Source organism: Giardia intestinalis, chromosome 4 (assembly GCF_000002435.2).
Source record: "Giardia intestinalis strain WB C6 chromosome 4, whole genome shotgun sequence".
In the NCBI taxonomy this organism is placed as follows: Eukaryota; Fornicata; order Diplomonadida; family Hexamitidae; genus Giardia; species Giardia duodenalis.
Genome location: NC_051859.1, coordinates 1,697,585 through 1,713,547, shown reverse-complemented (window position 1 = coordinate 1,713,547; position 15,963 = coordinate 1,697,585). Strand labels below are relative to the sequence as shown.

The window sequence follows — 15,963 nt, the reverse complement described above, 5'->3', positions numbered from 1 at the left end:
TGATCGATTTAATCTCTCAGGAATCTATTATGATCACAAATGAAAGACTACAGCACGCTACAATATAGCGCGAAATAGAAAAGTGATTGTGAGGAAGACAAAAAGGCTCCTCACCGTATCATGCCTGCTGCGCATGCCTCGTCTGAGTCTCCAAGTAAAGGCGGTCAATGATCTGCGAAAATACATCGTAGTCTATTTCCCCGTCTGCTTGCGCGATGTGACTAAAAAGGACGTCGATTGCATGCTTGTCCACCTCAAAGCTCAGCTTACGCAGGATTTTATAAAATTCTTGGGGGTTGATCTTTCCAGTGTGGTTTATATCTGCCGCTCTGAAAAGTATAGCTCTGGGATCTGTGGTGTCAGCCATCTCAAAGATGTACATTAAATGGATGAACATTTCAACGTTTAGCTCGGGCTCAGGCCTATTACAAATAAGTCTGAAGAGTGCTTGGATGTTGGCGCGATCGACTATGATTCCTCGCGAGTGCAGCGCATGGATGAACTCATCAACAGAAATATACCCTGTTTTGTTCGTATCAATCAGCTGGAACATCTTCAGATGAACCTGTTCACTGCTACGCATTAGCTCTAGAGCGTGAGCGCCTAGCGGCTAACCAAATTTTAAAAGTTTGACTTTTTTCATGCTTGATCTTCTATTTGGCGACCCCAGTGAAGACGAGCGCAAAGAAGCTTTTGAAGAGTATCTATTGCCAAACGGCCGAGCTGTTCAATTAAAATTGGTCGGAGAGCACTCCCTTTGGGGACATAAGTTGTGGAACGCATCCAAAGTCCTAGCAGATAAGATATATAAGAAGGAGATAGACGTCAGTGGGAAGAGGGTTTTAGAGTTGGGCGCGGGAGCGTCTCTCCCGTCTATAGTGGCAGCGTTATCTGGGGCCTCATATGTGCTCTGTACAGATTATCCTGAGGAGGATATACTGCAAAATATTGTGTACAACGTCCAAACGAATGGAGTTGACAATAAGGTGGATGTGCAAGGACTTTTGTGGTCAGATAAAAACACATTAAAGCAGACATTTCATCACATCTTCATGGCAGATCTGATTTTTAACCACAGAGAGCACAATGCGTTGGCTGCAATGATACAGAACTATCTTGCAGATGATGGGCTCTGCCACGTACTGTATTCTCATCACGTTCCGACGCGGCGCGACAGAGACTTACGGTTCTTTTCAGTTTGTGCTGCCGCAGGCCTTGTAGTCACTCAGCAGCCTGCTGTTTTTACCGATCGGATGTTTCCTGAAGACGATAAGCAATTCTCAGAGTACCCACTCGAATGGAGGCAATACGTTTATTACCAAACAATCACAAAGCCCGGTTTACCTTCAGGGTGAAGGCGCATCTTACAGCGCTTCCTCTCCAGACTTGTAAATGACAGCCGTGTCCACCTTGTGGATCTTAGTGCTGAAGTCTCTAAACTTGACCTCCACAGCGTTGTGGACATGGTCGCGTCCGGGGCACTCCTCCCACTCAGCAGGTGTAGGCACTGCAGCGTCGGTATATATCATAATGTCAAACGTGACTGGGTCGCTGATCACCGGGAGGAAGGAAACGGAGGCATTTATCTGGCGGAGAATGGCCTGAATCTCGCGCTGGACGTCAGCTTCTGGCTTGGACGACGTTGCACCTGCCTGGACACCCTCATTTTCAACATTAAATTCCCATTTCTCAATGGGCTCACTCCCGCCTATCGGAAGAAGAACCATGACGAGCTTCTGCACCTTACCGGACATAAGCCACTCAGCTACGCGCTGAAGAACCTCTCCAAGGTACTTACTAAGCGCTGGGTCCTTGGCCACCATGAGGGGGAGGCCGTACTTCTGCTGAGACATGAAGCTGTCCTGGCCATAAATCCCCCGCAAATATAGGATGGAGTTAATAGAATATGCAAAGTACTCCGTCACAATTGCTGTGGAGCCGCGCAAGGTAATCGCATTCTTGGTCTGGGTAGCCATTTATACTTTTCTCCCCAAATTCTGGCTGAAATTTTGATAAAGTTGATCTGGAGAGATTGCATTAAAACATTAAATAATTGAAAAGGTGAAACGACTTTTAAACTAGCTTTGACTTAGCTTTTTATTTAAAAACTCAAAAAACACTGTCCGAGGATGGCTGTGACTAAGAGCTTCGAGGATATCTATGAAAAGCTGATAATGATAGAATGCGGCGGCTTTGGCAAAGTGTTCAAGTGTAAGGAGAACACAACGGGTATCATCTATGCTGTCAAGGAAGTGGATTACGCAGGAGTCCCTGCCGACGCCGTGAAGAAGGTCAAAAATGAAGTGCACCTGATGCTAAAGCTTGCGCATGATAATATTCTCAAGCCCATCGAATTCTTCGACGATACAGAAAACGAGATTCTTTACATTGTAATGGACTTTTATGAACGCGGAGACCTAAGCAAATTGATCAGGGAGAGTCGGAAGAAAAAGACACCTATCCCTGAGGATACGGTATGGTTCTATTTACGGCAATCACTCAGTGCTCTTGCATATCTACATTCTCCAAAGAAAGGGGGGAATGTGCCTATCGGTATAATCATTCATCGTGATATTAAACCGCAGAATATTCTTATTGGCAACGACGACGTGATAAAGGTCATGGATTTCGGGATAAGTCGGGAATCTGCCAGCTTTATGACCACCAACACCACAATGGGCACTCCGTCTTACTTAGCTCCTGAAGTTTTAAACGATAAGCCGTTTTCAATAAAAAGCGACATCTGGGCGCTAGGGCTCACCATTCTTGAGCTCTGCACACGAAACCGGACGTTTGTTGGAGAGCCAGTTATGGTTCTAAAGCAGCACCGTGAGTTTTCCAACAAGATATCGCTCCCTGACTATAGTCAGGATCTGTGCGACGCCATTGGTATGATGCTAATTAAGGACCCACAGAGGCGGCCGTCTGCTGGAGAGCTTCTCGAGCACGCTCTGATAATCAAGCATAGCCCCTCGGCGGAAAAGGCAGGCTCATCTTTCTGTATGCTAGACTATACTGATCTTATGCATTATGCCATCAAGGGTAACATACAAGGCTGCCTAGGTTGTTTAAGCTTGTGCAAACAGCGGAATCGTGAAGGGAAGACGGCGCTGATGCTGGCAGCAGAGAATGGCCATTGTCATATCGCTAGTACTCTTCTTCCTTACGAGGGTGGTCTCACCATGCCTGATGGAACTACGGCTTTGAAAATAGCTCTTCAGAATGCAAACTGGGATGTTGCTAGTATCCTCAAGGATGAGATGGGCAACAAGGGCTTGACTGAATCCATCAGGAGAATGTGGGAGCCGGACTCTGTGCTGGTACCATTATACGGTGAAGGCTTGACCGATATGATGCGTGCCTGTGCATCTAACGACATTGTCTCTGCATGGACCTTAAAGCCCAAAGAGGCTCGAAGAAAGACGTCAAAGGGGTATACTGCTCTTATGATCTGTGCACGAACCAACTATTTTGAGATTGGCCGCATGTTGATTGATGCCGAGTCAAAAATAATAAATAATGAAGGGTATGGTGCTATTCATATAGCCACCATGAATAATAGTCTAGATATTCTACCATCTCTTGTTAAAAATGAGGCTAAGCTACTTACTGCAAAAGGCCTCACCGCACTACATCTTGCCGCTGCTGCGAACCTCACTGATGCCGCCCAAATTCTTTTGCCAAAAGAAGCCGGCTGTCTCACACCTCAAGGAAAGACCGCCTTTGATATAGCCATGGATAACAACTTTGTATTTCTTGCTCGGCTTATCGCAGTCAAAGAGGGAAAGCAGAGCCTTCTGTCCACAAGCGATCTTCAGGTCCCTGGGTCTATGTCATTTCTTCTGGATGACGATTCCGGGATTGGAACAGGTTTAATAATAGAAAAGCGGAATAAGAAGAATACACAGATTAGCAGTCGGCTTGGTCGTGTTACCCAAGTTGCAGAAGACGCTGTTGAGAGTTCTGAGCCGTTATCTAAGCCGATACGTCCGAATGCGCGGTCGCCAGAACCGTCTCCTGCGCTTAGCCAGGGCGGGAGTAGCCTCAGAACTAGTACAAGCACGGTTGCTAGCAGCCTTGCAGCGAGTCGTCTTGGAGACGATAAGATCGCGGCTGGCCACGACGCTCTGACATACTCTGCGTTGAATTCTGGTTCTAATCCTATGGCAGGGGTTATTGCTGCAGAACAACTTACTACTAGCGCTGTGACCGCAAGTACTGTTGGTTTAATCTCCAACAACTCGTTCAATGGTGTACAGCACAACCTTGATCTTCTTGCCAGCATAAAGACGCCACTGATCGAAGCGACCATAGCGGGCAACGTTGCTGAGGCTAAGGCGTGTTTGGATTTGGCTGGTATTCCTGACAATTGTGGAAAGACCGCACTCATGTATGCAGCAGAAAGCGGAAACCTTGAAATCTGCAAGCTCCTTGCTCCAAAAGAGGCAAATATGCAATATAAGACATACACTGCTTTGGCCTTCGCAATATTGAAGAGGAACGACCACGTTGTTTCATATCTAACAGAATTTGAGGCGGCAAAAAAGGTACCTATGCCTTCTGGGCACCATCACACTCAGCTTATGTCTGCTGCCGAAGATGGAAACGTCGGAAAAGTATGCTCCTTACTATATCAAGCCGGGTGTCGTAATGCGGACGGTACTACCGCCTTGATGATTGCAGCAAAGGCGGGGTATGCTGACATCGTTCAAATACTCATTCCCTACGAGAGAGGAATGATGAGAGTTGACGGCGGGATTGCCTATAAGCTTGCACGGGAGAATGGACGGAGTTCAGCCTATAAGTTGCTACACGGCATTGAGAAAGTGGCCCGTGATCGGAGTGGAGACACTCAGCTGATGATTGCTGCTGCAACAGGAAATGTGGCAGAGATTAACTCTTGCACTCACTTATTAAGATTTACTAATAGGCTTGGGAAAACGGCTCTTATGGTAGCGGCCGAGCATGGCCATCTGGAGGCAGCAAGACTTCTTTTGACTGAGGCCCGCATGCAGATGATTGGCGACGGTTGGCAGAATGGAGCGACGGCTCTTATTTTGGCCACTCGCGCCGGGTATTTGGATGTTGTGAAAGTATTGGTAGACTTAGAAGGCAACATGACAGATAGCAAGGGGTGGTTTGCTCTGGCCATAGCATCCCAGCGAGGGTATCTTGATATTTTAAATGTGCTTCTCCCCAAAGAGAAGAACATGCGGTTCCGAGACGGTGCCACTGCACTTCCAATTGCGGCACAATATGGGCAAACAGAGATTGTGAAGGCCCTGCTACCTCACTATGGCAAGCTACAGAGGAGCGACGGAGAAACTGCACTCATACGAGCGGCTGCATATGGTCGCGTTGAATGTGTGAAGCTGCTCGTCGATGTAGAAGCGGGCCTCACAAGAACAGATGGAAAGACAGCCCTCATGTTAGCAGCAGCGCGAGGCTATGAAGATTGTATGAACATTCTTCTTCCATATGAACGGGATATTAAGACGGTAGACGGTAAAGGGTATAGAGACTTTTTAAATACGCAGACAACCCAACATAATCAGCACAAGTAAACATAAATTATATTTAGGTAGCTATGCATGCTGCAAACCTGATAGCTGCAAATTGTCGTCACGGGCTTGCTTACCAGCCTGAACATAATCATGGAAGGATCTTCCTGCACCATCTAAGATCATGCTCTCCAGCTCCAGGAGCAATGCGCATGCTTCTAGAGACCCTCGTCTGGCGCCACGCATTAATGCTGTTCTGCCCTCTCTGTCTATCATTCGAGCCTCGTAAGGAATTAAGAGGCTTACAAAATCGACATTATTGTGTTGAGCAGCAACCATTAATGCGGTGATCCCCTTGCGCGTTTGCATTCCTGCCTCTTTAGAAATCAGAGCTCTGACCAACTTTGAACAATGGGTCCGAACGGCAAACATCAACGCCGTTACCCCCTCAGTATTCGCCTGTCCAGCTTCAAACTCTATTAACAACTCTGCTATATCTTCATATCCCTGCTCCGAGGCTAGCATCAAAGCCGTGTTGCCAGTATATGATGTTAGTCCAGACTCTTGCTGAGCCAGCAGCTTCACAATTTGTCTATTCCGTTGTCGTGCAGCAATCATCAGAGATGTAATGCCGCCGTGTGCTTGCTTTTTTTCTTCAAAGGGCAGAAGAAGCTTAACAATATCTTCGTGATTGTAGAAACTCGCATACATCGATGCAGTGAATCCTCTATCTGATTGCTTAGCAGCCTCGCTATTAACCAGCAAACGCGCTCCATCCAGATTTCCCAGCTGTGCACATATCATAAGAGCTGTTCGTCCGTTAGCACCCTGATACACCGTCTTGCTATCCAGAAGAAGACGCAAAATGCGGGTGTCATTATATCTGCAAGCTACCATGCGAGGGTAATTCCCTTGTTTTGTTGGAATGTCTATTTCACGTTCAACCAAGATCTCCACGGCCTCAATCTTGGAAAGCATTATTGCAATTGTTAGTGCTGTTTGTCCGTCTCGGCTTCGTATACGCGACTCGAACTCACTCAACAATCTGATTAGCTGGGTATCTGACCGGCGCACAGCCATCATAAGCCCTGTCTCTCCGTTCCTATTGGGTGTCCTAGCGAAGGTCGGCAAGTAGCACATTATACTGATGATATCTCCGGTAGCAAGAAGCTCGAACCAATCCTCTGTAGTCTGAACACTCATAAAGATTCAAAAATTTAAAGCTCGCTCTCTCTTTCAAAGCGGGTTGCTGAGATGACTCAGACTCCAATAACCGTTTTTGTTCGTATGCGACCAACGCCACGAGTTTCATCTGATATTATTCTGGACCCGAATAAGACGCAAATGATAGTTAGGAATACAGTTCTCCCTGGCGCTAGTACTCTCAACTTTACCTTTAATTACATCTTCCACAGCGCATCACAGGAAGAGATATTTGATTCGGTTGGAAAGCCAGCTGTAGGGAATGCTCTTGATGGTTATAACTCGACTATTTTTGCATACGGTCAAACCAGCGCAGGAAAGTCCTTTTCGTCCATTGGTGATCATTCGTTCACATACAAAAATCGAGGACTTCTCCCACGCATTCTCGAGTTCATGTTTCAACAGATCAATGCACGTCATGGCTTCACCTTTGATCTTCAGTTTTCTGCGTTAGAAATATACAACGAGCGATTAATAGATCTTTTGTCAAACGATAGCACTAAGCACCTCTCTATTTCTGATATAGATGGTGCCAATGGACAATCAATCAGCATTAAAAACCTGTCCATTCACTCTGCAGAAACATTCGATGCCGCCCTTGAGCTTGTCTTTGGAGCTGAAAATGTTCGCTCGATCGCAGAGTCATCCCTTAATATGCAATCATCTAGAGCCCACTGTATCTATACTATATATCTTAAGCAGCGCAGCCGTGTCGATGAGACAGCACCAACCATGGTAACCAAGCTCAACGTGGTCGACTTGGCTGGTTCCGAAAGAGCTAGTGCGTCTATCTCTGTGGATGCAACGGGAAATTTCATCAACAAAAGCCTCACGTTTCTAGAGCAAGTTGTCAACTGTCTCAATCAAAACGCTGCGCATGTTCCGTATAGAACCTCCAAATTAACCCATATATTGAAGGATTCTATTGGTGGTAATTGCAAGACCTATTTGCTGGCCTGTATTCGCCCGGAACCAGAATTCCTCTTAGATACCATCAGTACTCTGCGTTTTGCCCAGCGAGCCTCCTTTATTAAGAATACTTCTAGTATCAATCTACTTAATAGATACTATGATAGCTTACCCAATCAAACGACAAGTACAGTACTAAATCAACGAGACCTCAACAGTATCATAGCTACAGCTGTGGCAGAAGCCCTTGATGCAAAATCATCTGATGTGAAGAACACATCGAATTTTGGCCCTGTATTGTCTAAAATAATATCAGAATTGGAGATTGAAAACAAAAGTCTGAAAACCGAGAACCTCCTCCTATCCAGTGGGTCTAAAAGCCTTTCTAGTACAGAAGAAGGGCAGCACAAGCTCAAGCAAGTTATGGACGAATGGATTGATGGACGTGCAAAAGTGCCATCAGACATTTCCTCTAGGGATGACTATATCTTTTGCTTAACATACTTACGTGACTGTGTCGCATCTGGAAAGCCTGTACATACAGTATCTTTACTCAACGCATCGGGATCAGACGGCTCTTCTTTACAGCATACCTCTGCGGCAGATCTTGCACAGACCAAAAAGACTCGGGGATCAGCTGATACACCAGCAAAGACAGAACAGAGCGCAAAGCTTCATGGAACTGTCGACGAATCGGTTGTGATGTCAATTGGAGAGGCTGATGCAGAAATGATTGCTCGAACGTTGGCCAATTTAAACACTTGGAAGGGTGGTTTGAACACCACTCTAGTGTCCACTACAGGAGCACCTGCTCCTTTTGCAGCAATACAAGGAGATCAGCCTCAGGCAGAACCAGAGGATGTGGTTGAAGACTTAGCAGATAAGAAGTTTCAAGAGTACATCTCAGCAGGGGTGGGTCTAGATTTATCGAAGAAGGTTCTTGATGCTAAGACGACTTTAAACACAAAGAAACAAGACGCCATAAAGGCTTATCAAGAGCTTAATGAGCTGAAGTCCACGATGAAGTCGCTACAAAACAGGATGCAGGTGGCAGTTGATGAGTATAAGCAAATAGATAACACTGACAAGGAAGTGAGCAATATTCTGAACTTCAAAGAAGCCGGTCTCAATCAGGGAAAGGAGACAAATCTCAAAGCCCTTGCAGGTGAACTGGAATCTGCTCAACTAGAGTTTCAAACCAAGAAAGAGGCTTATGAAAAAAGCCTGGAAATGATAGAGCAGTTGAAATTAGCAGAAGTTGCAGCAAGGCAAAGGCTTCTGTTGAACTATGAAGCCTATTGTGCAGACTTCAAACCTGTCTGTATGACAACCGAAAAAGGAAAGGAGCGGACCCTCGACGACACGTTAGAAAATACAGCACCCAGTGGGTCATTGGCCGTCTTCAACGGAGCTATGAAGAGGGCTGGTCTAACGAAGAGAAAGTAAAAACTCTTTTAGATTCATTAGACTATTTCCTGCTATATGAAGCATCTAACAAAAGAATCGGAGCTGCAGTTTCTTCTCCAATGTGCGCGAGCGTCCCAGAAGTATACTAGAAAAGTGATAGACCTTGGATCATACGATCAAGAGACAAAGAAACAAACAGATTGTATATTCATTAGAGAGCTACCAGTAATTGCGGGATGGGTTGGGTGTGGCGTTTGGGATGCAGCGGTAATCATGTCTCGCTACTTCGTCAAAAATCCGGAGCCTTTGTCTGGCAAAGTGGTTTTGGAGCTGGGAAGCGGGGTCGGACTTACCGGCTTGGTGGCTGCGCGCTATGCTGAAAAGATCTATCTCACTGACTATAGTACTTCTATCCTCGAAAATTTAGAGTACAATTTGTGGCTTAACGTAAACGACCTCTCCGAGGAGCATCTAGTAGATCTCTTTGATGATAACGAAGATGCTAAAGCCGTTTATAGAAAGCATAACGAGCGCGTTAGCAAGACTGCGTTTGTCTCCTACCTTGATTGGTGCAATCCTACCAATACGGAGAAGCCCACAGTAGAACTAGAGCCAGACATCAGCACAAAGCTTCCTCCAGGAAACTTTCGCCGGAGAGTACCCGGGGGTACACTGCTGGGGAAGTTTCCGATGATCATAGGAAGTGAGCTCACGTATCAATTGCCCGGAGTGGAGGAGCTTGCAAATGTTATAGATTTGTTTCTGGAGCCAGGTGGAGTATTCTGGGAAATCATATCTATTTTCAGAGGGCCTGGGCCAAGAAAGTTTATGCTTCTGATGGAGCAGAAAGGATGGATTGTAGAGGCACGGTGGCCATTAAACGACTTGCTAGTCAATTTGGACTCTCGGCAAAGCAAGAGCCGAGATGAGAAGTACCTCTTCTGGACACTCTTTCGTGCTACGGATGAATCTAAGCTTATCCCTCGCTTCGGTGATGGGCCAGCTATAGACTGGCATGCATTGGAATTTACAGGTGATCATATCTAGCTAACTAATGTCACCTACTTGCCTTTGCTCGGAATAGTGAGAGCAATATGCTTGATTGGCCTCTCAGGTTCAGATTTGCCTTGTGCATGCTTCTCGTTCGGACAATTTTTCGGATTCCATGTTGCATGCATCGGAACATTTGTAAATGAGGGCACGTGGCTAGAGTCAGGGGGCGATGACATGGCTATAGACATGATTATACGTGTTGTAGCACGACTGCAGCTAATAAGCTTGATGTTATTATCATACCGTAGAAATAGACCCTCTAGTAATGAGGTACCACACCAACTCACTGGAGAAAGCTTAGCAGATAGAGGCCGTAAATTCAAATGCTTTGGCACACTATTTGCAAAGGAAGCCTTGTGGTGTGCACTACACTGTGCTCTAAAAATGGACAGTACATGGGAGCCATCCAGGTATGCTAGTGTGTCCACACAAGGATTCAGAGAGGAGTCGGAACTGGCTAACTTCAAGCAAATTCTATTAATATCATAGGTGGGAGAGATGCGTATAAGGTTGCTGGTTTCAGACACAAGCCCGCATGTAGATGACGTTGTCCCGCTAACGAGTATGAGAGTCTCCAATCTGTCATTACGCAACACAAGCCCTACCTGTCCACTTCCTGCCCATGCACCAGGCACTGAAACAGACCTGTTATTGAGCAGCACAAGAGACCCTACCGTTATTTTTGGTAGCTTTCCAGACGTATCGTTTTGTAGAAGTGTCTGTAATGTAAGAGGTTGTTTTGTAAGAACTGTTCCTTTCCCACTAACTGAAAACGTGGCTAGTTGTTTATGCGCCATGGACACAAACGGATGGGGGAGAACAGATACATTCGATGGCACCTTTTGTCTATAGAGTAACGGGACCAGAATGCCGTGGATGTAGTAGCTCATGTTACTGAGGAGATGGTCGAGACCGTTTAGATACGGGAAACAATGTTTCCTGTTGTTTTTGGGAAAGAGAGGTCCCAAATTTATCACAGGAATTAGTCGGGGATCAGATATATAAATTGCGCGTCTGGTCTGAGGAGTGACAGGTACATTATTGATTAGGAATTTTTCAGGTGAGTTCTTATCCATTATATATCTATAGTACGGTGAAATATGTTTCGTTGTAGGTAATAGTGAGCATTTCCTTCCATCATTATCCATGACATACTTCAAGGCTTTTGTTGAAAAAGGAAGAGCAAACTTATACAAGAGTATAGTATAGATAGTGAAATACGTTGGCCACAATTCACCTTCGTATAAGACAAAGTATCCAGGCGTATACCAATTAGATCCCTTGACAGTCAGCCCGATGTTTCTAAACAGCTTATCCGATCCTTCCATATCTATTCTGGAGACAAGGAACTCAAAGTACTCCTGTGTGACAGTTACGCTCAATTCATGCTCAAGGATATCTAAGTAGTTAACACATGGGCACAGAAGAGCTAACATATCCAGTGAAACCAACGGCTGGGTAATAGACCTATCTTCCAGTGAAGAGTACTCAACAACTCTCGCAGACACAGAGGTTAGAGGGAGGCTTTTTTCCACCAATAAGTCTTTAAGCCGCTGAGGCGGCAAAATAAACGGGACGCTCTCGGTAATGTGAGGACGCAGTAATGCAAGAACATCACGTTCTGATATTGTGTACTGTGTAGTAACGGCCTTATTAGCTCCTTCAATCCCAACGTGAAAGTGAGTGCGCCTCGACAGGTATGCAGCAAAATCTTCTACCGCCTTGATCGTCATTGGCAACCCCAAGAACGGACAAAGCGCGCTCAGGATCCTTGATCGTTGAATACGGTCATGGAACATGGTTAAAGCAACAGGTATTATAGAAAGAGAGGCACTAGGTACCACATTAGAATACTTACTCACTGAGCCCATGGGCGAGTACTCTCTATTGAGAAGAATCTCGCGTAAGCGCTGAATTGCCATGCTTATGCCTCCATGCAATTCGCTGTGTACGGTTAACATCTCTATAGGGCTGCCATCTATCGAAGTAAGAGTGTTGAGAGGCGCTACTATGGCTATTCCAGCCGAAGGAACATCAACCATCACTCCTTTGTTGAGCGTCCAATAGGATCGGAACCAGTCTCCCAAAAGCTCTTGTGGTCCTGTTTGGCTGAAGAATTGGTTGGCAATGATATCCACAAAGTGTTCTGTACAATCTACAAAGCCTCCACACAGATTTTTTCTAAGGTAAATGCAACCATCGATTAGAATGCCATAAAGGATGCCGACTTGCGAGTTTCCGTATGTCAGTGCAGGTGAGCCACAAATGAGTTTGGTAACACTTGCACCAGTGCGGCTGGACAAGAATTCCAGCTCCCGTGAGGAAGACAGATCAGGGTTAACGTCAAGTGAGTCATGTACTTTTTCATTGAAAACGTTCAAATTAAGCCAGCATTGATAGATGTCTTCTTGATGGCGGTAGTATGAGGCAAAATGCTGCTGATCAATGTGCTGATCAAAAGATGGGTAGAGACAGAGTGTTTGAGATTTATATGTCTGAGAATTGCAAATAATAAAACCCATACCCCTATCGCTAAAGTCAACATCTGAAATCGCAGAGGTGTAAATTCGCAGTCCCGTATATCTAATAGGAAATGGCGTTCTTCCAACCGTTATTGTCCGTAGGATTTCAGAAGAAGTCCGCGCCCCCTTTCCCCCGGCAGAAAGGTAGAGATGCGTTGAATAAGCGTCCGCTCTACTGGTGCGATCTAAAATATCTACATAGTCAATGTTGAATTGTGGCTTTAGCTCATCTTGCTGCTGTGTGAACCAGATCGTTGCTTTGTGGAGGCGTATCTCATATTGTTCATCTGGTTGCTCAGAAATCAATTTCAAATCCTTGTTGTAGCGTGCAAGCCAGACACCTAAGGAAGTATAAGATCCAGTGCAAGTTTCTGGAGAATAGCTACGCAAGTACTCGCTTTGTAACGCCACTGAAAGCTCAGGTATATAAAAGAGCTCGTAATCAGCGCCGAACCGGGATCTGTTTAATCCAAGTGTCTGGCCGGGCTGACAAAACAAGTAGCAGCTATTTGCCTCCAATGCACTGGTCAGCGTTTTGTGGAGGAGTGAATCGCTAGGCAGACTCCTGAAAATATGTATTTCGCATCCTGTGCGTATCATGTGTGACAGAGCCTCGTACTGTTTTGTAGAGCTAATTGGAGCATGCCTGGTAGTAGATGATGAAGCAATGAGAGAGTCCTTGGGGAGAAGGTTGTTAATGTTACTGGTATAGTTATAAATTTCCTTTAGGGGGAAAAACTCCGAAATCCCCAGTGGATAGTCCTTATAATATGCTGAAAACAACTTTTCAAACCCATCTCCATATTGAACGCTTTGATTGAACCACTTTCTTTCAACAAAATACGGTGTTGGGCGCCGCAAGTTAATCTTGAAGTAAAAGGATTCAAAAGATGATGTTTCATTTAAAATAAATATGTCATCCCAGTTCGGGATGTTCTTATAAAAATCCATAAGCCTCTGGGTAACGACATGCTTGTAAAGAAACGTGCTCAAATGTTCCGGAGAAATGACTGAACATAGTTGAGTAAGAGCTGTTTTTGGGCGATCATTCAGAAAAGAAAACTCAGGCCCAGTATAAGTCTGTAAAATCTTAGACAGACGGTCATAGCTGGCTTCAGAGATATCAGAACTGATGCAGAGGGGCTCAGATGTAAAGTCGGCTAATTCCTGCGAAAATGTTAAAGAACCACTAACACCGCTACCAGTACAAGCCGTATAGAGAGCTAGGTCACTTATTAACGGACTAAATGGATATGAGAAAAACCAAGACCACTCTGGATTTCCCTTGAAGGACATATAATACTTAATTACCATTACGGTTGTGCGTAGGTATGAACGCACCAGATCATGATACGGTCTCAGGCGCGTAAGCAGTGGTGTCTTTGAAATAATGTCATCCAAAACCCCTATGGCATCTAGCACCATTACATCGGAGTAACTTGAGCTAGAAGCAGCTCGCTCCTTTTCACGAAAATTGCTGCACATATCCAGGATGAGAAGCGCTACTTTAATGATGTTAAATCCCGTGCCTTTATGATCAAAGAGACAGCTAGAAATTATCTTGATACGACCCTCACTTGAAGATATAGTCTTGATACACTCCAGCTCCTGAAAAAGGTCAGTGACAGCTTCTATCCGTGGAGGTCTACTGTTCAGCTGCTTCTGGGTTAGGGTCTTCTCGATTAGTGGAGAGTAGAGCGCGTTGAATTTCTGTGAGTACTTCTTATAGTAATAGAAAAAGATGGTCGATTTCTTTTTCATTGCCAATGTAACCGCCTTCTTAATAAGCTTTTTATCTGGATCTGATTCTGGGACCTTGATATCTAAATAGTTAACCACCTCTGAACACTCTCTTGTAACCGTGTCCATCCAGTCATCACTTAATCTTCTAGCGTCTGCCGACTTTTCTACCTGCAACTGAAGATTGAAAAGGGCGATCACATCATCAACCATGCTGTTTATAACTGTCTGTTGCGAAATTCGTGAATAAAGCATCTGTATCTTATCAAAGCGAAGCTTACCTTCTTCGGTGATCAAAAACGAAGGGTGGATAAAGTCCTTGTCAGTAGATCTATCCTGACACATATTCTTGATATTTTTGCAAAGCTCATCGAGCAAGCAAGTATCTGCTAGCAACTCTCTATAAATAGCTATGCAATTATCTAGGGAGTTATTCTTTACAAGCATCCCAGGCACCTCTGGCAAGAAGTCGTTACCCACGAATAGGGTGAGGATGATGAAGTCTACTATCAGGGCGGATGCCAACGGAGACCAAATAAACGCTTCTTGAAGAACATTAAGAGACATTCGGGAAAGCATGCCACTGTCATTCATCTCCCTAGATAGCCTTGGATAGCAGTTTTTTAAGCGCTGCATGTATGTATGTGGAAACGACTGATGACAGAGAGCATGGAGAAGCTTTGGATTATGGAACCGATTACTAATAAGTTCTGCTACAATGCATTCCCGAAAACAAGATAGATCGACAACTATGAGTTCCCTATCAGTAGGGTGCCGTTTAGACTCTAGTATGTCCACTGTATCAGCAACAAATGGCGGTTGCCAAAGACGAAGCACATAGACGTTGTGTACATGAAGACCTAGCCCCAAGAGCACAATATCTGCATCCAAGCCACAGATGCAGTGGCTCTCATGGTGAGGGAAGAACTCTGAAAAGGACGTCTCAGAGCAATCTGCTCTACTGGCAGCCAACTCTTCTAGCTGCCTGAGACGTCTGATTTCTGCCATAATCTTATGCTCCCCTTCGCCACACATGTCCCATCCCGAAATCGTCACTGAAGGCTGCACCCAGCCAGGCGCTTCACTGTCAACATTTTTGGCTACAAATGCTATCAGAAATGAGTGTAACCTGTCCATGAATAATGTGCCCGGAGAAATAGCTGCCTTAACGTTTTGAGGGGGTAGAGTCTGGTCGTCATCGTTCCCATTTGCTATATGCTGACTGGTGAGGAGTTCAGCCTCGGACAAAACAGTAGCGGTACCTGCAATACTATCTCTATAGATTTTTGTCCCAATCTTTTCATAGGCGCCCATGTAACGCCTGGTTCGCTGCTGTTTTGCTTTTGCATCAGGTGCCACCCCGTCGGTTGCGATAAAAATGCGTTTACGCGGCTGTGCAGTGGATACCAAAACCTGAATATAGTCTGCGATCTCTCCAAAAATCATAGCTTCAGTAAACGTAAAAGGAATGTAAGAATCTTTTCTTATGCTTTCGTGGATGAGTGCATTGAAGTCTATGTACAAGTTATCGATGCGGGACACAAAAGAGGCTCCGGGAGTAGTCACAGCAAGCGGATATCTCTCGTATATCCAGCGAAACAGGCGCGCGACACCCATTAAATATTTAA

General features: G+C 45.2%; 8 protein-coding genes across 8 annotated transcripts; 4 read left to right on the top strand and 4 right to left on the bottom strand.

The window, feature by feature from the left end:
- Positions 1-118: 118 nt before the first annotated feature.
- On the bottom strand, positions 119-583 carry GL50803_0016411 (EF hand domain-containing protein; the record flags this gene model as incomplete). Its single annotated transcript, XM_001705567.1, has 1 exon — positions 119-583. One exon carries the CDS (start codon positions 581-583, stop codon positions 119-121), a length of 465 nt encoding a protein of 154 aa, XP_001705619.1.
- Positions 584-641: 58 nt separating this feature from the next.
- GL50803_0060727 (Nicotinamide N-methyltransferase) lies at positions 642-1,355 on the top strand (the record flags this gene model as incomplete). Its single annotated transcript, XM_038046237.1, has 1 exon — positions 642-1,355. One exon carries the CDS (start codon positions 642-644, stop codon positions 1,353-1,355), a length of 714 nt encoding a protein of 237 aa, XP_037902032.1.
- A 9-nt stretch (positions 1,356-1,364) lies between these two features.
- GL50803_00100955 (Mitotic spindle checkpoint protein MAD2) lies at positions 1,365-1,976 on the bottom strand (the record flags this gene model as incomplete). The annotated part of the gene is made up of 1 exon (XM_001705566.1): positions 1,365-1,976. One exon carries the CDS (start codon positions 1,974-1,976, stop codon positions 1,365-1,367), a length of 612 nt encoding a protein of 203 aa, XP_001705618.1.
- Positions 1,977-2,129: 153 nt separating this feature from the next.
- GL50803_0091220 (Kinase, NEK) lies at positions 2,130-5,564 on the top strand (the record flags this gene model as incomplete). The annotated part of the gene is made up of 1 exon (XM_001705565.2): positions 2,130-5,564. The coding sequence occupies one exon, from the start codon at positions 2,130-2,132 to the stop codon at positions 5,562-5,564; it is 3,435 nt and encodes a 1,144-aa protein (XP_001705617.2).
- Positions 5,565-5,585: 21 nt separating this feature from the next.
- GL50803_0016407 (Ankyrin repeat protein 1) lies at positions 5,586-6,704 on the bottom strand (the record flags this gene model as incomplete). The annotated part of the gene is made up of 1 exon (XM_001705564.1): positions 5,586-6,704. The coding sequence occupies one exon, from the start codon at positions 6,702-6,704 to the stop codon at positions 5,586-5,588; it is 1,119 nt and encodes a 372-aa protein (XP_001705616.1).
- Positions 6,705-6,755: 51 nt separating this feature from the next.
- Positions 6,756-9,059, top strand: GL50803_006404 (Kinesin-9; the record flags this gene model as incomplete). Its single annotated transcript, XM_001705563.1, has 1 exon — positions 6,756-9,059. The coding sequence occupies one exon, from the start codon at positions 6,756-6,758 to the stop codon at positions 9,057-9,059; it is 2,304 nt and encodes a 767-aa protein (XP_001705615.1).
- Positions 9,060-9,095: 36 nt separating this feature from the next.
- Positions 9,096-10,067, top strand: GL50803_00100959 (Methyltransferase; the record flags this gene model as incomplete). The annotated part of the gene is made up of 1 exon (XM_001705562.1): positions 9,096-10,067. The coding sequence occupies one exon, from the start codon at positions 9,096-9,098 to the stop codon at positions 10,065-10,067; it is 972 nt and encodes a 323-aa protein (XP_001705614.1).
- A 14-nt stretch (positions 10,068-10,081) lies between these two features.
- GL50803_00113365 (5'-3' exoribonuclease 2) lies at positions 10,082-15,952 on the bottom strand (the record flags this gene model as incomplete). Its single annotated transcript, XM_001705560.2, has 1 exon — positions 10,082-15,952. One exon carries the CDS (start codon positions 15,950-15,952, stop codon positions 10,082-10,084), a length of 5,871 nt encoding a protein of 1,956 aa, XP_001705612.2.
- Between the last annotated feature and the right edge of the window lie 11 nt (positions 15,953-15,963).